The 22,261-nt window shown below is 37.1% G+C and overlaps 3 protein-coding genes across 5 annotated transcripts; 1 reads left to right on the top strand and 2 right to left on the bottom strand.

The window, feature by feature from the left end:
* Positions 1 to 588: 588 nt before the first annotated feature.
* Positions 589 to 3,001, top strand: LOC132277094 (heat shock factor protein HSF30-like). 3 transcript variants are annotated; one of them, XM_059778831.1, is made up of 3 exons: positions 589 to 1,349; positions 1,672 to 2,516; positions 2,694 to 3,001. In XM_059778831.1, the coding sequence occupies exons 1-2, from the start codon at positions 876 to 878 to the stop codon at positions 2,506 to 2,508; spliced, it is 1,311 nt and encodes a 436-aa protein (XP_059634814.1). In that variant the 5' UTR covers positions 589 to 875; the 3' UTR covers positions 2,509 to 2,516; positions 2,694 to 3,001. The 3 variants fall into 3 exon arrangements, with proteins under 3 accessions (XP_059634814.1, XP_059634813.1, XP_059634812.1); XM_059778830.1 differs by having other exon boundaries at positions 2,691 to 3,001; XM_059778829.1 differs by having other exon boundaries at positions 2,674 to 3,001.
* A 1,093-nt stretch (positions 3,002 to 4,094) lies between these two features.
* Positions 4,095 to 10,013, bottom strand: LOC132277093 (BTB/POZ domain and ankyrin repeat-containing protein NPR1-like). Its single transcript, XM_059778828.1, has 4 exons — positions 9,157 to 10,013; positions 7,086 to 7,830; positions 5,232 to 5,426; positions 4,095 to 4,560 (listed from the first exon to the last, which is right to left on the bottom strand). The coding sequence occupies exons 1-4, from the start codon at positions 9,682 to 9,684 to the stop codon at positions 4,286 to 4,288; spliced, it is 1,743 nt and encodes a 580-aa protein (XP_059634811.1). The 5' UTR covers positions 9,685 to 10,013; the 3' UTR covers positions 4,095 to 4,285.
* A 3,763-nt stretch (positions 10,014 to 13,776) lies between these two features.
* On the bottom strand, positions 13,777 to 16,037 carry LOC132277092 (uncharacterized). The gene is made up of 4 exons (XM_059778827.1): positions 15,818 to 16,037; positions 15,110 to 15,371; positions 14,954 to 15,006; positions 13,777 to 14,346 (listed from the first exon to the last, which is right to left on the bottom strand). Exons 1-4 carry the CDS (start codon positions 15,855 to 15,857, stop codon positions 14,009 to 14,011), a joined length of 693 nt encoding a protein of 230 aa, XP_059634810.1. The 5' UTR covers positions 15,858 to 16,037; the 3' UTR covers positions 13,777 to 14,008.
* Between the last annotated feature and the right edge of the window lie 6,224 nt (positions 16,038 to 22,261).

Here is a 22,261-nt window from a genome sequence, read left to right as displayed (position 1 = left end):
AAATGAAACATAAATACGTGAAAAGGGAGAGATAAATCAATTGTTAATAGATTTTTATAAATTAAAAAAAAAAAAAAACACTTGAAAAGCTGTTTTTTAGAAGATATTTACTCTTATTAAAAAAAGAAAAAAAAATAACCAAAAAAAATTCACAATATTTTCCCATGTTCAGTTTTTAAAAAACAAAAATTTGTTAGACAGACTCAAATTTAATATTTATTATCGTAGAGGGTTGTTATTTCTTAGGCAAGTTAAAAACAATATTTGACAATTGGAACCAAAATATGTGGAACAATATTTCACAAAAATATGTGGTCCCCACAGGGTAGAAAGAAAATTATTATTTTTAATACACAAAAGCCAGGGGGGTCATGCAGAAGTTTCCAGAAAGTTAAGGGACTGGGATTATGTGGGGACAGGAGACAAGTGTTCATATTATAAATAATTAAATAGGGTTTTTCTATTGCCAGAGAAGCGCTGACTTCTACCAGAAAATATGTACAACTTTTAAACAACTATGTACACCTTTCTCCAACATATTTTCTCTGGAATAAGTTAAACCAGTAATCGCAATAGAAAAAAAAAAATTTTAAAAACAAAATAAAAAAAAAAAAAATTAAAGAAATTGCAAAGCCTCTACAAATAGCGAAACAGTCGGTATTATTGGGTGACACATCTCCTTCCATATTTGGCCATCCCTTATACCCCCTCACTCTATAGTCTATATACACAGTCACACACACACACACAATACACAATAGACGTATATACAAACCCCTCTTTTTTTCCTCTCTGTGAAATTTCCATTTCTATAATCACTGTAGAGATCAGTCGGTTGGAAAACTCTTTCTCGAATCTCTGTTTATATAACATTGATGGAAGCAATAACAATTAAAGAGGAGGAAATTGTGGTGATTGATGATGACAGTGATGTTTGCGGCGGCGGCGGCGGCGGAATAGGAGGAGGAGGAGGAGGAGGTTCTAGTGAGGAGAAGAGGGAAGTACCGGAAGATGTGAAAATTAAAGAAGAGTTGGTGATTCTGATAGATGAAGACGATTGGGGAGTTGAGAGTGGTGATTTTGGTGGTGGTGGTGATGGTGATGGTGATGGTGGTTCTTTCTTGTCTTTACCGAAACCGATGGAAGGCTTACACGAAATGGGTCCACCTCCCTTCTTGAGGAAGACCTTTGAGATGGTGGAGAACCCAGAAACGGACTCCATCATATCATGGAGTCACAGTCGCAAGAGCTTCATTGTTTGGGATTCTCACAAGTTCTCCAGCGATCTTCTTCCCAAACACTTCAAGCACAGCAATTTCTCAAGCTTCGTTCGCCAACTCAACACCTATGTAATCATCATTTCTACATTTATTTTATTACCATTTTTTTGCCCATAATTATTGATCCGTTCTTCATTCATAGTTTAATTTCTCTCATAAATTAATTTGAACTTTACCCTTTGAATTTGGGGTTTATTTTGTATGGATTTTGTTGGTATATCTCTGTGTTGTTCATGGGTGTTGCTTGGTTATGTTAATGCGGGAATGAATTTTTTGTAATTTTTGTTCAGTGATTATTAGGGTACGTTATTATATATGGGTTTTGCTAGTATTTGCTTGCATAGACGTTGCATGTATATATGATGGTTGTTTTGTGGTTTAATTTTTGAAGGGTTTCAGAAAAATTGATTCGGACCGATGGGAATTTGCAAATGAAGGGTTTGAAGGAGGGAAAAGGCATTTACTAAAGAAGATCAAGAGAAGGAACAAACCTTCTCAAACCATGCAACAACCAAGAGCAACAGGAGCACAACATTTGGTGGATTCAGTGAAATTTGAATCAGAGTTGGAGATAGAAAAACTGAGAAATGATCAAAACACATTGAAGGTTGAATTCCTAAAGCTGACACAGCAGCAAGAGAACATAGACAATCATTTGGCTACCGTCAAAGAGCGCCTTCAAGGTACTGAACGGAAGCAACAACAAATGGCCATGTTTGTGGCCAAAGCATTCAACCCAAAATTCCTCGAGCAGTTCATTCAGCAGCTGAGGCAGAGGAGAGAACTGGGTAGTGGTGAAATATTGAAGAAACGGAGACTGGTCGCGCCTTCAAGCACCGGAAACTCTATGGAGGGTGTGAAGATTGTCAATTGCAGCAACCAAAATCAAGAAGAATTGGCTACTATTGAATCAGATATTCAGACACTGTTCTCTCCTTCAGTGGATGATGATCAATCAAGTAGTCCTCCTATTAAGAACCGAAAGGCTGATACAGTTTCTGGAATAAGTCATCCAGATTTGAATTTGAATTTGAATTCTGAGAATTTCTTAGTGTGGGAGAAATTACTGGAAGATGATGTGATTTGTGAGAATGCAGCAGGAGAGCTAGCTCAGTATCACTCCAAGATTGTCCTTGAATTGGAGGATTTGATCGCGAAGCCGCTCGATTGGGGAGGTTATGTGGAACAACTGGTGGAGCAAGCTGGTTGTCTCGAAGCAAAGTCCTAAACTCAATGGTATAATCTTCTTGTCCGTTTTTTCATTTCATGAACCATGAGTAGTACTACTCAATTTTATGCTTTTGTTATGCATAGTATATATATATACATGATTTGTTTCAAGTACTAAATTGAGTGTTGCAATGTGTGTGTATATATATATATATATTTATAGGACTTGTTTTGCTGCAGCAGGATGCAGAAGAATAGATGCAAATGGATCAAACAGAGAGAGTTACTTACACATATATAACACAACACGAATGAGTGGGAGCAACAACTTGTCAAGCTGTAATGTTGCCAATGTTTATTCTTCCCATCTCCCCTCCTTTTTTGTTCAGTTTTTGTGTTTTTTGGGTTTTAGGATTAGCACTCAGTATGTACAAATTAGTGTTTGGCATAGAAGTTATGATCACAGTTTGTTCTCATATATACTGCTGCTGCTTATATATGAGTCCATGTTGTTTGATATTTAACACTAATGAGAACAAGCACTTCTTTTTGATGCCATGTTATTGCAATCTGCAGTGCTCTTCTTCAACAGAGCCTCGATTTAACCTTTTGGTGTGATTGATTGAAATTATGTATTCCCAGCCAATTAATAATTTTTTCACTGGGAATGCCATGACGTTATTGAGAAATAGGAGTGGCTATACAACTTTCTGGTAGTTAACACTCGTGTCTTTCATTTGAGACATGATTGGTTTGTGTTCCCTGAACACTTAACAAAGTGCCATGATCTCATGTGTCTAATTTCCTTAATAAAATAAGTCTGTGAAGCTAAATGATGTTACATCTTTTACTAGAATGTTCGAACTAATCCATCTGTGATTGAAATCGCGCCACGCATTGGACTAATCATGATACTGCTAATATTATATGTGGTTAGTGGGTCTTCTGGGTAAGTGTAGGATGTGACTAAAGGGATTTGAGATCCAATTTTGTTTCCTAAACAAGCAAGGCACAAGTGTAATCATAGTCATTAGGATAAGCTCCTTGACTGTAAAGTTCACGTCCACGAATTTTAAACCAACGGAAGAGAAAAAACAGGAAAAAGGAAATAACAAAGGAAAAAAAAATGGATACAGGAAATATAATGTAATATTATTAAGCTTTTGTTTTGTTTTTTTTTTTTTTTCCCAAAAGTTAAAGCAAATAAATACTCACTGTATATATTATGCTTCTACCGAGGTTTGAACATTCAACCACGCAATTAGTGTCCATTGATGACTATTCATCATTTTCCTATTACATATGTAGCCTCTTCTCAAACTCAAACATGTCAGAAATTCTAATCTTTCACCAACTAAGCAAGCAATGATAAGCGCACATTAGAAAGTCAAGACTCAAGCCCATTTAAGAATTCTCTACTTTCTACTGTTCTACGATTCTGGCGCTAATTTCACTTCAAAAATTGTAATGTAAAAAACAAGTCTGGTATAAAACACACCTTAAGAAGAGAAAAAAACAGTCTAGTATAAAAAACAATTAATCATGGACCAATGTTGCTACAAATTTTTACTATAATACTTTCTCTCAAATGTTAGCCGATAAAAAAACAATGAATCAAAATCATCAGTAAAATACAACAAAAGATAGAAAAATCCAATGTTCTGCATTGTGTAATTAATGGGACAATCAATGTTATGGTTTAACGAAAAATAAATAAAAATTTATTGTACAAAATTCATTTCTAAAAGCTGAATTAAAAAGATAAAGAAAAAGAAGTTGATATATATGATACAACAACAAGAAGATGCTTTTCTGCATCTCTCATATCTGAGCGTCTATTTCTTGAAGGCGAATCTATCATTACGCTTCACCCCTCCAATGGATGTCGAGGACGATGAAGATGATATGTTGTTAGACCTGTCATATTCCTCTTTATCCTGGGTAAACGCCTTACTAAGAACGTCTTGGAGTTCCATGAACCTTTGCCTCTTCAATCGTCGCTGCTCTGGGGTGTCATTGTGTACGCAAGCTAGCTCTGTTATGTCATCAGCATCCATTATCTTGTTTAGTACTTCTGAACAGCGAGGAAAGTAGCGTTTCCCAAGTTGCACTGCTCGTGGAAAAAGAGACAATTATTTCAAAATGTTTAAGCAATATTGAAGATTGTGTTACGAAATTCTCATTTCTTAAAATAAAGCATGCGATGAAGTCATGCTCACTCAGAGATTCAATATTTTGCAGAAGTGGTGAAAAATGATAATTGTACAACAAATTCACGACCACTTTATTTCAAAAAAAAGGAAAGAAGTTATTTTGGATCAACTACATAATCACATATACATAGATATATACTCCATTTGTGTGACATGCATGTGTAAGTTTTGATACTTCAATCATCGGGGACATTTATAGTTGTAGAATAATTTGTCACAATCGAATATCTGTCATAGTTCAGAACTTAAAATTTTGACATCTTTAAAATCACTTCATGGAAAAAACAATGTGTAGAAAAATGGAATTTTCGCAGATTAGGCCCTCAAACTTCTCCAGCTGAGCTGTCTTCAGATATTCCAGATGAAATCAAGTTGTTGGAATTAAAGACGGAAAAGCTTCAAGATCCATTTCAAAGCATTTTTTTTTTTTTTTTTTTTGATAAATAGGATCCATTTCAAAGACGTGTTGCCAGTTATGTCACGTATAGTGTCAACTGTGAAGCTTTCATGTGGGAATTAATGCAAAAGAATTAGAACATACAGGTGGACAAAATTATAACATCAGTACCTGTCTTGGAGAGGGCTCTTAGCCTATTTAGATGCTCTTCTTTGATCTTGAAAAATGACTCATTCAAGTCCACCCCGTTACCAGCCAGGTTCTTAGAGTTTATGCCAGCTATCGTAAACTCAGAAGTTCCATCTACTTGAGCGATGTCCATCGCGACTTTTGCCTCCACGGGGAACAGCATTTTCGCCAGTCCAACTGGTAAGGGTCAATCAACCAATTCGATCACCATCATGATAAAATAGTTAAATAATCAATATTATATTTAACAATAAATAACTGTAAAACAATTCATTCATTTGTGATGCTCGGAAAAATACTGAAGATATTGAATTTACTGTGGATTCTACTTAGAAAGAAACAGTCCATCATCCACCACAATGAAAACAAGATCAACTATCCCTACTGTCAAGGTCAGTAATTCCCCAAATTTCCTATCATAGTTCTTATTTACTAAAGCATCTGACTCTGTTGGGAAAAGAAAGAACCATAAATCACACTTACCCGCAAGGGGATTATGAAACAACAATGAAGCAGAGGTTTTAGAATGAAGACAATTAATGGCTCAAGCAAAAGTTGTTTATTCTGTATCAGTAAAGCATCCTTTAATTATGGAGGTTTATTAGGATTTAAAGATGGAGGCAAAACATATAAATTTGAACCTGGAGAACTTATTGTTGCTCATATTTAGAAATGAACAGTAGCTACACATGCACAGTTGCTCCATTCTGTTGCAACCAGCTGGAGAGAGAAATTAATTGTCCTTGTTTAATGTTTGGTATAGAACAGGGCAGTTGAATATATGCAAACTTATGCATTACATATGAGTCAGCCTGTGACCTTTGTGTTCTTAAGGGAACTTGTCGGTGTAAGCAGCAGGCACATGTTGACCACTGAGATATTAAAATCAATAGGACGTAATAAGATGCGACACTATGTGGAAGAAGTTACACTAGATGCCATGACGCTCCACTTATATAATCATATTATCACTTGGATATGAACAAAAACATTAGAGACCATAATGGTGTAAAAGAATTGGAATAAATCTCCCAGACCTTATGGGTGGTCTAAAGTGGAAGAAAATCTCACGTGGCGATTTGCACTGGATAGATATGGGCAAAAACATAAGTAAACTCAAAGATATTAAGCAAATATGTCTGTAAACATCAACTTGAAAACTAATCAGAACTGCATAAAAGGGCTTTCTAGGTCAATCAAATGGACCGTGTCCGAGTACCGGAACATATAATTCTCACTAAGCCAATAGGATTAGAATTATAGTAGCCCTTTCAAAAGGAATTGTGAAATCAATTCATTCTAAGGGAAACTCCATGTTCTTATTTTATCCAGTGTCAGCTCTTCAACTGGAAACGAAGAAATAGTAATCCATTGTGTATGGCCCTGTGAATGAATTTCAATGTGAATGAGTGGTTGATAGGACAATCATGCTAAAACAAAAAAATATTATACATTAGATCTTTTTCCATGTTAGTCTTAAATATGGTCACACTAGGGACATTACGTTGATTATTTGGGTATTGCTTTTTGCATCACAGAAAGTATGGAAATTAGAAAAATAGAGAAATATATTACATAGAAATTAAAAAAATAAAATGCAGTAATATCAATCACAAGTATTTACTATTATCAAAAGTAAGTGAACAAAGGGAAGTGAGGGATGAAGTTTCTTATAACAGAACAAATTAGTGCAAGTCAAAAGTGGACGATCAAATGTAAGTAATTAGAAATCCCAAAGTGATTGAACAGTAATAAACCATACTGTGCAGAAGAAGGAAAGGAAATACACATAGCCATAGAAAAGTAAAGAAATTTGGTTTCAACTGGATAACACACCTCTATTTTCAAGGTACAACAGCTTCATACGCAAATCCTCCCCTGCCACAGCAAGAGAAAAAGCAGCTTCTCCTAGAAGTGGATCTCTTTCTGCTTGCTCCAAAACTTCAATGCACAAGCGCTCCTTGGGGGAATCTTCTCCTTCCCCAATGGACTTAAAATAATCAACAGCCCTTGTTAGCCTCTTTGAGATATGAAGTGCTTTTCTGCCATCTGTTGTGAGATCAGATGGTTGGGCTCCCTTTGTTAGAAGGGATACTAGAATATTAGGCTCTTTCCGTAATGCAGCAACATGAAGCACAGTGTAGCCCCTTGGATTTCTGCGGTTAACATCGGCTAGTGAGAGATCAAGAAGCTCTGTTGTTGTCTTTGCATCACAATAAGCCACAGCATAATGGAGTGCATGTGCATCATCAAGAGTAGTATGTCCCTCTTCTAGAAGCATTTCAACTAATTTAACGTCGTCAGAATCCAGGGCCCTATGTATTCTTTTCACGTGCTTGTCAGGAAAGCTGTTGCTTTCAGGCTCGTGCAAGCCAATTTGCATACGTGAATCCACAATTTGTTTTACAATATGCTGGGGCAATGCTTTATCCATAGTTACCACGTCAATATCAGATCTGACTATATTCTCAATGCACCTCACAAGCAATCTCTCACACACTTTACTGCACGTATTTGCAACAGATAAAACCACCAAAATGTCATCTGCTGCAATGTTGTTGAGAATGTCTAGTAGATGCCTCTGCAAGGAAACATAAGAGTCAATTAGATATTTTAAAAAGAACCAGTGGCAATGCAGGAACTGAAACAGATGTTGTTCACTCTATAAGCCGTAATTAGGTTTTGCAAATGAAGCAATATGGTCATGAACAGCTTGTGCACAGGTTGTTTAAAGCTCAGCTCATGTTTGTCTATTAATCATATAGCTTGAGATCATGACTTACTGACTTATTTAAACGAGTGGAGTCCAAACAATGTTTGGCTCAACTCATATAGGCTCATGAACTAGCAGTTCTTATATGTTCGTATAGGCGCAAGAACTTGCCAATTTCACAAACTCATGGGCTGAGCCTGAGCATGAGTAATTCGAGCCGAACTGGAGCTCAGCTTTCTGAGCTCTTCATAGTAAATAGGACTCCCACATAATCGTTGAGCCAGTTGGGCAGATAAGTTTAACTATTAGATCCCAAGTTAATGATACAACAGTCATGGGCATGCATGCTTATTTACTGTGCTTTCCTAATTTGATGTTGTCCAGAGAAGCAGCTTCTTATCTTATGCATACATGCACATAATCTTTGAAGATCACAAGACAATCTGGCAGCCTAAGTATGAAGATAAAAAGTTACAGGGTTTTCTGATGAATCAAGCATTATATATTAGTATTCCAAGATAGTAAAGCTCAACTTCCTTCTATAGCATGCTTTAACTTGATCGACATAAAAAGTTTAGCGAATGAAGAATCTCACAGGAAAAGTTGTTCTTACCATATACATCGATACATCTTAAACGTTAATAATTTTAACCAGGAAAAATCGGGATCCTTGTTAATAATTTTGGGCTTATCATTTACATAGAACAGATCCAAGTTTAAAATTCACTTGATTCGAAGGTTGTAACAATCTGATAATATTTTTTGAGTTACTCTATTAGTATAAAAATCAACACAATTTTTGCTTCCAAAAGCAGGAAAAGTATATAAATGATTCGTTTGAATTTTCCCAGATCTCAATATCTTGTCTTAATCGAGTGGTTAAATATGGAGTGCTCATGGCTCTCCTCAGGAGAGAGCTCTTTTGAGAGCATTACTCTATTTATGAAATTGTAAAACAATGCCTTAACTGAATATAATGAATCATCATGCAAATATCTTTTACATCAATTTGTTGCAAAGAAACAATTACTCCACATCTACACAAACACAAACACAAACACCTTAATTCAATGCCTTGAGCTCATACTTAAAAATGACTTTTAACTACTAATTACGGAGTAATAGTCCACATATACCATTAAATGAAGAACAGAGTGTTTAATCAGAAGTTATTAAATTAAGCAAAGTTTTTACCTCATATAGAGAAACCAATTCAGATATCTCGAATACAAAAGATGCATAGAGCACCTCAACCATAAAATCCACCGCCGGCCGGCACGCGACATGCCGACACTCCTCATCCACACAAACACAAACACCTTCCGGCAATGGTTTGACCTTCCCGCTATACAAATAGGCCAAAACCGAAACCAACGCATCGAAGCTAACATCAAACTCTTTCGCCAATTCCTTCAACTCTAAGTTCACTCCTCTCTCTTTACAGGCAAACACATTCTTGAAAAAAGGACTCCGCGCCGATAAAACGCACCGATGGACCGCGACTTCTCGGCCGTCAGAGACTCCAATCTTTGCGTCGGCGAAGAAGTCCAAGTCCTGCGACGATTCGAAGATTGATTCGAGATTTACAGAGAGCCGATTCAGAGCAGCTATCTCTGGAGCTGAAATTTCAGGGGATATTGTTTCGGAGGTGTTGGCAGCACAGCATATGCTACTGCTTCCACTGAAATCCATTGAATCTGATAAAGCTGTCCGACTATCCATCACATAGACTGTTAAAAGAGAGAAAGTCTGATATATATATATATATATATATGTATGTATAGAGAGGGGAACCGTGGAAAGAGCTAGAAATTATATGAAAAAAAATATAATATCACCATACATAAGAAGACGCCATGAAGTTGCAGAGAAGATAATATCACCATACATGGATGTGTTGGAGGAGGAGATAGACATTGAATTAGACGGAAAATGAAGTCAGAAGAGGGAGAGTTTTAGAGAGAGAAAGCTTTAGAGAGAGAGGGGAGGGGAGGATAGGATGCAGTGGATCAGCTGTGGACAAACGCGACGACTGAAGCGGAGAAGTGAAAGAAAACAATAATACTAAGATACTTTCAGTTGTAACAGAAACTTGTAAGATCAGGGCCTACACGCCCTTCATCAGGCGGACCAAAGCTGCCTGACACTAACATGTGTAGAGCAGCGATACGGAGAAGGTGATCACTGATCTCATTTTGAGCTCGCGTTCTCATCCGTCGATTAAAAGCACGACATTCAATCTAACGGATAAAGATGAGTGCCTTCCTCGTACATTTTCTATATAATAATACACACATACGAATGGATAAGATTTGTTTTTTCGGTTTAATACAACCAGCCTAACTATGTTATTTTATAAGAATAATAATATTTACACTATAGAAAAGCTTTTCACACCATATAATATGAAAAGTATAGTCAGTAAAAATGCTTAGGCATGGGCAAATAGCAGTGGTCATTTCACATGCATATATCAGTAATAGAAATAAAATATTTACACTATAATAATTCTATATATTTTTAAATATATATTTTTGTTTTACAATTTAACTTTTTTTTAATCATAGATTTGAAGAGAAAATTGTACAATATTCGTACATTTCGTATGTTGGTAGTCATATTCAAAATCAGATAAGTGTGTAAGAGTGTTTTTTTCATTTTTTTATTTTTATAAAGTGAATGTAAATTTTTATAGTAATAGAAATTTCTAAAGATTATTGAGCCATAAATTATATTTGATAGTAGATGGGTATGTGACCACCATAAAAAATTATGAATTACAAAATCATACCAGAAAATTGTTAGATTTTTTAAAATAAAAATTTGAGGACTGATTTTCATAGATTTATAATTAATTTATGTTGGAATTTAAAAAAAAAACAGAAAAAAGGGGATATTTTAAATGAAGTTAGAAAATTTTAAAGTGGAGCTGGGGTGGTAGGTACTAGGTAACTACATGGTTCACATTGTCATTTCAAGTTGATATTTAAATTTAATTTTAGATATTTGATAAGGTCCCACATTACCCACCGTCCATATGATTATTTAAAAGTTCATTACTAATCACAGAGTGATAAGATTTGGCTAATTGGCTAAAAGACAACAAACTTGTCCTCCTTCGTCCTTCCCCGTGGTCCAGGTGAATTGAACCATCCACAAAAAATTTATAACCATTGAACCATGAAAGAAAACCTTACAACAGTACACATTTTCTATTTTTAAATCCATTGAACTGTCACTTCCTGTATCTATTTCTATATAAGACTTTATATCTGAAGCTACTATTTCTGTACTATATGTTGCTTACTTAAATATATTTCGTTTATATTAATATTATGAATTTTAAATTGCCACCAAAATAAAATACTTCCAGATTTATGGGGTGCCATTAATAATTGAAAGTGATACCTTTTTTTTCGTGGTCAATATTAGGTTCTTATATTTGCCATTTTCCAGAAAGGTATGCGTTGTAAAAGAGTTCTATTATACCCCATATTTTAAAATAATTTGGTTGAAGAAATTTTGTGAAATTTGACAAGGCATTAATTTGAAAGCGACTGCTCGCTTGAAGTCAAATGATGATATCCGCAATGCTTTTGATGCAAATCCACTTGAAAAAGCTAAAATATATATCAATTGCAATGAACACTGTCTCAATTATTGCCCATCAATTTTTTTCGATTGGTATTGCCCATCAATTTGGTGCACTGTTTTGGGGTGTACCCAAGTCCATAGCAGTATTAAAGATAAAAGATTTTGGTAAATTACACTAATCACCTTTAAATTACATGATCATTAGGCATTTATTATTTTGATTTTTTTATAAAAAAAAATTTGATGTTTGGGCTCAATAAAACTCCTAGCATTTTTTTTTCGGTAGATCTGTTAATCAGATTTTATAAAATTATATTTTTATCCTTTTTGAAATAAAATGCAATATAATATATTATTAACATAGTAAATTATACCGACTTCTCTCAAAGTTTAAACAAATCATACACGGATAGAACGTTTGACCTTTATTATTTTGATTTCTCCTGAGATCTGCCACGTGTACTTAACGACACCCCATGTCATTAATAAAAATTAAAAAAAAAATAACAAAATTGCCCCTTTTCTTGTGTTAAAAGACTTCAAAACCCTTTTATTTTGACATAAAATTACAAAAATACATGAAATGTAATTGAAATGAAAAATATCAATTTTATATTATTAAATTTTTCAAAAATATTATTTTTTTGTTAATGACATTTGATTAGGTTTCTTTTTAAGGTTTGATTAAGTTTTATTTTTTAAAAAATAAAAAATAAAATTTAGGTAGAGTAATATAGTGTTTATAAGATGGAAAAAATAAATCAATAAAAGGGTAATAGAGTCTGGTGGTTTAATAGAATTTTTTTATTGAACTATTATTAAATTAGATAAGGGTATTAAAGACATTTCACATTTTTAAGGAATGTCAAAGTAATAAAGGTCAAACGTTTTATGTGCGTGTAATTTGTTCAAATTTTAAAGGAGATAATTGTAATTTATCCTTATTAAAATATAAAGATAGTATTGACTTTTCACACTCAAATGAGTTACTTTAATATCAGCCGCAAATGAGTTTAGATTTAATGATCTATATATGTGTGTAATTTGCTCAAACTGTGAGGGTAATTTACCCATTAAAAAAATTCTCTTATTGAGTGCGGTTTCATTCATCCACCGAGGCTCTGTTACACTGTTATGTTTCTTTCAAGCTGTTTTGTAGCTGTCAAGGTGTTAACACTACTTTGCTCATGTCATGTTTTCTATGTTTATGTCGTGTGTATTGTGCCATCAATTTCTTCTTACGTCGTATAAGTGGAAAACAGCTGCTCACTGTCAAGTGTCAACTATATATTTTTTCCATGGAAATCAACTTATTCAACATCAATTAGTCATCGCTCCCAGATTCTCAAATCTCAAGAATTTCATGCTAAATGCTAGCTAGCATCTTTACATACGATATCGAAGGAAACAATATCTTTTCTGACTCAAAACACAAGCTTCAATTCAATTGTCTTTAAAGATAACCAGTGACAATCTGTTTTCACATACAGTGTTTTTCTCATGTTGTTCAAATGTATATCTTCTGATGTACCTATCTGTATTAATTCTTGTCAAGAATGGAAAAATGAAAACAAGAAAGAACATTGTGTGGGTGTGTGGGTGTGTGTGTGGGTGTAATATTCTAGTACTATTCATAAGAAAATAACTTGTCATACATATACTTTCGTGCAAAAAAAAAAAGTCATACGTTTTGACTAGAATTTTTTATTAAGAAATTGAATGTTTCAAAGTAAGTAATCAAAGGAATAGGTTCACCAGAAGCAGGTTGGATTTCGAAAGAGAACATTTTTGAAATCCAATTCCAAAGAATTTATGTTTTGTTTGGCACCACAGAATTGGCGCCTTGGATATAGGAAAAAATTTAGTAAAAATTTTGAGCTAAACTTCCTCCAATTCTAAATCCAAGGCACTGATTCGATACTCCCAAACAAAACATTAGAGCTAAACTTCCTCCAATTCTAAACCCAAGGCACTGATTCGATACTCCCAAACAGAACATTAGGTTATTTTATCAAGCAGACTTGTGAAGCTGATAAATTTGCATTATTTGAGACTACAAACCTTGTTCATTGTTCATTATAATATGGAAGTTGATTTACTTATCAAAAAAAAGAGTATGGAAGTTGATTTATTGTGGATTTAGATGAAATAAGCATAGTACCAAATCAGAGAACATGTCATTACTATATCACAACACAAATGCAGAAAAGCTCAATACACTTTCTCATAACCATTTCAATCCAATACTCAATTTAAACCACAAATTGATACAACTCTGTCAACCAAACAAAACCAACAATGTGAAGGTAAAAACAAACCAATGAATTCAAATCTTTCAATAATACCAATACGTTGTGAGGAAGTCGATCATGTTGAATTTTCAAATATGTAATTTCATTCTCACAAGACGAACAATAAAAAACAGTCAACGCTCCACAAAATCTTACAATCATTAGTCCTTCTTACTGGCCCGAGGAGAGCATGCGGTGCATACCTTTTCCAAAGCTCTGCCAACAGACACACGGAATCCGCCTTCCTCCTTTGGCGAGGAAACAACATTCCTCGGTTCTTTTTTCGGATGAATTGTTTGAACAAGTGCCTCAACTTCTTCCTTTGCACGTTCAAACACACTTGGACCTTTAACTTCATGAATTGGGGTGTTCTCATCAATGTCATTACTCATCCCATGAGTTTCTTTATGATGATGATGCGGTGACTTCTCTTTGTGCAAAATTTCTTTAAATTCTTCCTTAGCTCTTTCTATTAAATTGTGTGCCTTCGCATCTTTTCCTGCCAAGATGAAATCATATTATGGATAGAAGAAAGAGAAGCTTCAATTCTAATCCATTCAAGCACTCGAAGCCAACGCGTGATGAATGCAAAATTTTAGACAGAAGAATGGCATGAGCTACGATTGCAATACTAGATAGTTTATTAGCCATCTAAATAATAGAAATACTAGAGTCTCCCAAATATATATGCATTGAATATTTTGTTTTCCCCATTTTTGCTGGGTGCAGAAATTTAAGTATGTCCTCAAACAAGTTCTAAAGACAAGTAATGATAGAACATAGAATTATCTAAGAGTGGTTATTCTAGGTAAACGAGGGTGGTTGTTTAAGCCATTTTATACAACAACAACTAAGCTTTTTTCCTGGCTAGATGAACCCTACATTACTATTCCGCTCTATTTAAGACCATAGCCTCGGTCTGTTTATGCCATTTTATATGTATAGAAAATCATTCCTTTCTTATTTTTTGGTTAAAGTTATGGAAAACTATTTCTAGAACACTAGAAAAACTGCAATCATAGGCCATGACTACCATTATATTCAAGAGTAATAATTGTTCAAGACTAGAATGAATGTGGCATATTTGGGGTAGTTAGAAGTCATACCTGCATGAGAATCCGATTTCTCTGGTTTCAATTCCTCTTTTACACTTTCATGTCTGTGATTATATTAGCGCAAAGCAATTAAAAACCAATTAATGTCTAAAAAAATCTACTTTTCATCTCATTTTGTTATTCATCAGAAAACATGTGTTATCAAACCTTTTTTCACCATTTGGGGATGAACCGTGATTTTCGGGTTCTTTATTTGGATGAATTGTTTGAACAAGAGCTTGGATCTCTTCCTTTGCTCTCTCAAATACATTTGGGGCTTTGACATCACTAATTGGGGTGTTCTCGTCAATGTCACTACGTAATCCATGAGTTTCCTTATGATGGTGGTTTGATTCATGATTATGATGCATTATTGCTTCAATCTCTTCCTTCGCTCTTTCAAATACATGGGGTGCTTTTACATCTTCACCTGCCAATCAATCACGCACATATCATTTCCACATTTGCATACATAACATACGGCATACACAGCCCATATACACATACACATACAACTACAAACATATGTTATACAAGTAAATAATATACACAAATATATTTAGTTTGACTTTGTGTTCTTCAATTGGATAACTATAAAAAGCAGGAAAAAAACAAGGGGAGTATTTCAGATTCAGATACAGAGTTACGTACAAACATGTATATATGTGTATATAGAGAGAGATGATTAAATTACACAAAAGGGTTGCTTCTTGATTAAAATTACAAATCTGGGAGGTCAGCATTTTCTGTTAATTGATCTTTACTTTGTCCAATTAATTGGGAAAAGTGATATGGGTATAAGATCAAATTTGACACACACATATATATATATTTACACATATATCTATATGATTAGACGAACAAGAAAAATCGTACCTGAGAGAGAGTTTGATGGGTCTGGCTTGGATTCAGCCATTGGAGTTTCTATGAATTGTACGATTTGGTCAGATGTAGTTTAAGGGTTTGGTGTTAGATCAACCGCTCAACGTACGCAGACGCGCACACAGAGAATATATGGAATCATACGTTTGACGCATGCCAGATTTGAAAAGACTAGGTTGGGACACTTGCGAGGAATGGGGCTCCGTTCGTCTCTATTCAGAAATTCTCTAGTTAGCTGATTCTTTGTTGATGTGGCATGCTCTGTTGGTAAGGTGGGCCAAAGTAATGGGTCTCCTACATATGGATTGGGCCTCGGGACTTTCGAGAAAGCAACCCGTTAAATTCGTCAGCCTGTGAAATAAAAAAAGACGTCATCAACCATGACAATGGCCCATAGGCCCACAATCTTCAATGAGGCACGTGTTGTGCACATGGATAAAACTCGAGTTAAAAAGAAAAGAAAAGAAAAGAAAAGAAAAGAAGGGTTCTTTCAGCAACTGCGAACACATTTATTTATTTATTTTTCTTGATGGAGATTGAAATTTGAATTTAATTTATTTTTTTATTGTAAACAAAGTTGATATATATTCCATAACTTTTGTGGTAGTAAGTTAGGGACTGTAATGACACCAGTAAAAATACACAAAGAAATAAATTTTTTTATTGGTTGGGCATTAGGCACTGCCTAAGGCTTCAGCCGCGCTGTTCTTATTTTGCAATTAATTGAGCCTAAAATTGGTTCAACATTAGTGGCACCTAATGAAGGTGTGGAGGGAAAAAAATTCCCTCCAATAAAAAGCGCACACGTCATCACTATACATATTTACATTCCAAGGACATATAAGGTCCATCATGCTCAAATCCAAATTGAGGGAATTTATAACCCAAGACCATTATTATTTGTCCTCCAACCTCCATCAAGGCCGAATCAAGAGGTCATCAGCCTAACTTGTTAATATTTAACATCCGGTCCGTTACTCAAGCCCAGCCGGATCAAAATATGTTCAGCCCAGTTATTCAAGAATACACAAATCCTACCAGTTGAAGGATTTACCGTAGAAGGAAAATTCTGAGATAGGAAGTTCTGTACAAGGCAAGTTCTATATATGGAAAATTAGACAATGGAAATAACTCTATTAGTAAAGAATGTTTATATAGAAAGAATTGGAGGGCAAGTAACGCGAGTCCTACCATAATTTTACAATCTTTTGTATATAAATAGAGGCTTAAACCTCCAATAAAGGGATCAAGCAATTCTACGCTTCTCTAGACACTGTTCTTATTTATTCTTATTATTTTTGAGTGAGTTGTTTGATTTTTCTCAATCATTATTGGTTGAGCGGAATTTTGCACCTACACTTTGGCGCCATCTGTGGGAAACGTATAAAAATATACTCCCACTTGTTCTTCAAATCAAATCCTTAGTCGTATCTGGAATGTCAAACGGAGAGTCAGCAATGAATCAACAAATAGAATTGATGCAGAAGATGCGAGAAGAGTTCTTGCACCAATTCGAGACTGTGGAGGGAAAAAAACTCCCTCCAATAAAAAGCGCACACGTCATCACTACACATATCTACATTCCAAGGACATATAAGGCCCATCATGCTCAAGCCTAAATTGAGGGTATTTATAGCCCATGACCATTGTTATTTGTCCTCCAACCTCCATCAAGGCCGAATCAAGAGGTCATCAGCCCAACTTGTTAATATTTAATATCCGGTCCGTTACTCAAGCCCAGCCGGATCAAAATATGTTCAGCCCAGTTATTCAAGAATGCACAAGTCCTACCAGTTGAAGCATTTACCGTAAAATGAAAATTCTGAGATAGGAAATTCTGTACAAGGCAAGTTCTATGTATGGAAAATTAGACAATGGAAATAACTCTATTAGTAAAGAATGTTTATATAGAAAGAATTGGAGGGCAAGCAACGCGAGTCCTACCATAATTTTATAATTTTTTGTATATAAATAGAGGCTTAGACCTCCAATAAAGGGATCAAGCAATTCTATGCTTCTCTAGACACTGTTCTTATTTATTCTTATTGTTTTTGAGTGAGTTGTTTGATTTTTCTCAATCATTATTGGTTGAGCGGAATTTTGCACCTACACTTTGGCGCCGTCTGTGGGAAACGTATAAAAATATACTCCCACTTGTTCTTCAAATCAAATCCTTAGTCGTATGTGGAATGTCAAACGGAGAGTCAGCAATGAATCAACAAATAGAATTGATGCAGAAGATGCGAGAGGAGTTCTTGCACCAATTCGAGACTGTGGAGGGAAAAAAACTCTCTCCAATAAAAAGCGCACACGTCATCACTACACATATCTACATTCCAAGGACATATAAGGCCCATCATGCTCAAGCCCAAATTGAGGGTATTTATAGCCCAAGACCATTGTTATTTGTCCTCCAACCTCCATCAAGGCCGAATCAAGAGGTCATCAGCCCAACTTGTTAATATTTAATATCCGGTCCGTTACTCAAGCCCAGCCGGATCAAAATATGTTCAGCCCAGTTATTCAAGAATGCACAAGTCCTACCAGTTGAAGGATTTACCGTAGAAGGAAAATTCTGAGATAGGAAATTCTGTACAAGGCAAGTTCTATGTATGGAAAATTAGACAATGAAAAGAACTCTATTAGTAAAGAATGTTTATATAGAAAGAATTGGAGGGCAAACAACGCGAGTCCTACCATAATTTTATAATCTTTTGTATATAAATAGAGGCTTAGACCTCCAATAAAGGGATCAAGCAATTCTACGCTTCTCTAGACACTGTTCTTATTTATTCTTATTGTTTTTTAGTGAGTTGTTTAATTTTTCTCAATCATTATTGGTTGAGCGAAATTTTGCACCTACACTTTGGCGCCGTCTGTGGGAAACGTATAAAAATATACTCCCACTTGTTCTTCAAATCAAATCCTTAGTCATATCTGGAATGTCAAACGGAGAGTCAGCAATGAATCAACAAATAGAATTGATGCAGAAGATGCGAGAGGAGTTCTTGCACCAATTCGAGACACTCCGGCAAGCAAACGATACGAGTGTCGCCCAGATAGCTGCGTTTCAGCAGCAAACTCATACGTTGCACACGGCGATGGCCGGGCTAACGCCACAACCACCACCAGGCGATGCTGCAGCACCACCCCCCACCCAGAATTTACCTCCAGTTCACGAGCCTCCGGCTAACGGGACACCACCTAACGGGGCTCGACCTAATGAGGTTCAGCAACAGCAAGGGACGAGGACCGAGGCGGTTGCTTCGGACAATCTCCCGCGTCGCACACAGGACGAACAGGCCGAGTCCAGCCATAGGCTCACGGTATGGTCCAATGGCGTTCCAGATGGCGCAGGCGTACAAGATGTCTTCGACGAAAAGAAGCTATTAAGAGTTCAGACACCAGCCGAGATGGCTAGAGAGCACAAGAACTCATTGGTCAAGACCCCCTTTACTGACGATGTGTACCTTGTGGAGAGACCAAAGAAGTTCACTATGCCATCCTTCACCCAGTTCGATGGGGCAGGAGATCCCTCTCGGCATCTCGATCATTATGCGCAAAAGATGGCACTGGACGATCATAACGATCCGTGGATGTGTAAGGTTTTTCCTACCAGTTTAACCGGAGCAGCGTTAGAATGGTTCAGGAATAGGCCACACAAGTCTATCCCTGGTTATGAGACCTTGTGCACTATATTCTTAGCCCAGTATTGCGGAAATAAGAAGCAGAAGAAAAGTATCGCCAGCCTTTTCACCATAAGGCAAAGGAAGGGAGAAACTTTACAAGATTTCTTATCCAGGTTTAACATGGAAGCCTCGGAGATAGCAGATTGCCACCTTGCCACGGCAATCGAAACATTTAAGTTGGCAATGATCCAGGGAACCAAGTTTCACACATCCTTGATCAAATATTCCCCCCCCCCCCCCGGATATGCAGACTTTGAACGCTAGGGCACAAATCTACATTCGGTTGGAGGAAAACGTAGCCCACCGTGCACAGCACGCTACCCTCGTCACAGTAGAAAACAAGTCTCGAGAGAAAGCTGCAAGCACAAGGATGCAGAAGGTTCATCATATCGCCACACAAGTCACCCAAGCGCCTGAGAAGAGGCGAAGGACAGAGGACAGGCTTACCCCTCTCCGTACTACCTTAGCGCGCCTATTCCAAGAGAATAAGACGAGGTTCGCAACTCCTCAGCCCATGAAACAACCCTTAGAGCAGAGGGACAAAAGCAAACATTGTGCCTACCATAGAGACTATGGGCATACCACCAATGACTGCAGGTCCCTTCAGCGACAGGTAGAAAGCATGATAGCGAGAGGAAAGTTGGTGGAGTATCTCGCCACGAAGGAGTACGTAAAACCTCGGGAGGTTAACCCTCGACGGGTAAAGGGCGGTCAGGTAAAGGTTATCCATGCCATACACAGAAGGTTAGAGGATGATGAAGAGTCTGAAGAGTTGTACAGATCCAGGCTGAGAGATGCTCATAAGTTACGAAGATTGTCTTCGGTAAACACGGTTGCACCAGGCAGCATCAACATTGGATTCGATAACAATGATCTGTCTAGAGTCCAGCGCCCGCATGAGGACCCCTTGGTCATTAGCCTCCTGGTAGCGAATTATATGATCAGGAGGGTGCTGATAGATCCGAGAAGTAGTGCCAACATCATTACAAAAGCAGCTTTTGATCAGTTGGGGGTTTCACCATCGTCCATCAGGCCAACTTCCAGCCCCCTAATGGGATTTGATGGTACTAAGGTGAATCCGCTTGGGTTGATCGATCTATCCGTTACTGCAGCAAAGAGGACTCTGAAGGAGAACTTTGTCGTGACGGAGATTCATCCATCTTATAACCTCATTATGGGGAGAGGTTGGATCCATCGTATGAACGGAGTCCCATCTACCCTTCATCAAGTAATGAGGTGTTTATCCCCATATGGCAGGGAAGTCATCGACCTCTGGGGAGACCAGGTGACTGCAAAAGAATGTTATATGCTAACGCTACATGAAGCAAAGAAGGCGTCGAAATCACCTCTGTTAGAGGCGAATCCCAAAGACGCAATCAAATAGCAGTTACAGTATCCTCTGCCCAAGTATCTCAAGGCAAAGGAAGAGGCTGAGGCTGAAGCACCTACCGAGGAGTCCCTCGAAGCTATAGAGGTAGTCCTCGGAGACCCTCAGAAAGTCACCTACATTGGCTCATCTTGCACAGCCGAAGAGAAGGAAGTATTGATCAGAGTCATTCGGTGCAATTCGGATGTCTTTGCCTGGGATCACTCGGACATGGTGGGGATCGATCCTACGGTCTCATGCCATAGTTTGAGGGTTAACCCAGAATTCAGGCCAATCAAGCAGAGGCACCGACGGTTCACACCTGAACGGAATTGCATAATAGCCGAGGAAGTAAATAAACTATTACAAGCAGGATTCATTCGAGAGGTGCAATACCCACAATGGCTCTCAAATGTAGTAGTCGTTCAAAAGAAGAATGGGAAATGGAGGGTATGCGTAGATTATACCAACTTTAACAAAGCTTGCCCCAAAAGATAGCTTCCCTCTGCCCAAGATTGATCAAATGGTGGATGCTACGACAGGTTATGAGAGGCTCACATTCCTCGATGCATACTCCGGCTATAATCAGATTCCCATGAATCCTGAAGATGAGGAGAAAACCGCTTTCATCACATAGACGGGCACTTACTGCTACAGAGTGATGCCCTTCGGTCTAAAGAATGCCGGAGCCACCTACCAGCGACTTGTCAATAAAATTTTCAATAATCTACTGGGGAATACAGTTAAAGCCTATATCGATGATATGGTGGTCAAAAGTATACGGAAAGAGGACCACCCGAAGCACCTCCAGGAGGTCTTTGATACTCTCAAGAGGTACAATATGAAGCTGAACCCCACCAAGTGCTCCTTCGCCGTCTCGTCAGGACAATTCCTCGGGCACATCGTAAATAAAAGAGGAATAGAAGTAAGCCCAGCTCAGGCAAAGGCACTCATACAGAACCAAGAGCCAAAAACCCGCAGGGAAGTGCAAGTTCTAACCTGCCGAATTGCGGCTCTCAGCCGGTTCATATCCCGATTATCTGATAAGTATAAACCTTTCTTTGATGCTATTCGATCCAAAAACAAAGATATATGGGGACCTCAGCAGCAGGAAGCTCTCAATCAATTGAAAAGCTACATGACAAAACCCCCAATCCTTTCTGCTCCAACGCCCGGAGACACTCTCATCCTGTACTTGGCAGTATCAGCTGTAGCAACAAGCGCAGTGTTGATCAAAGAATGAGGCAAGGTTCAGCACCCAATCTTTTACACAAGCAAAACAATGACGGATGCCGAGCCACGGTACAGCAAGACGGAAAAGGTAATCCTGGTGTTAATTTATGCCAAGAGGAAACTTCGACATTACTTCGAGTCTCACAGCAT

This window comes from Cornus florida, unplaced genomic scaffold (assembly GCF_030987335.1).
Source record: "Cornus florida cultivar Cherokee Brave unplaced genomic scaffold, ASM3098733v1 CherokeeBrave_3.0.0_Hap2_Chr10, whole genome shotgun sequence".
Taxonomy (NCBI): domain Eukaryota; kingdom Viridiplantae; phylum Streptophyta; class Magnoliopsida; order Cornales; family Cornaceae; genus Cornus; species Cornus florida.
This window is presented reverse-complemented; position numbering and strand designations above follow the sequence as displayed.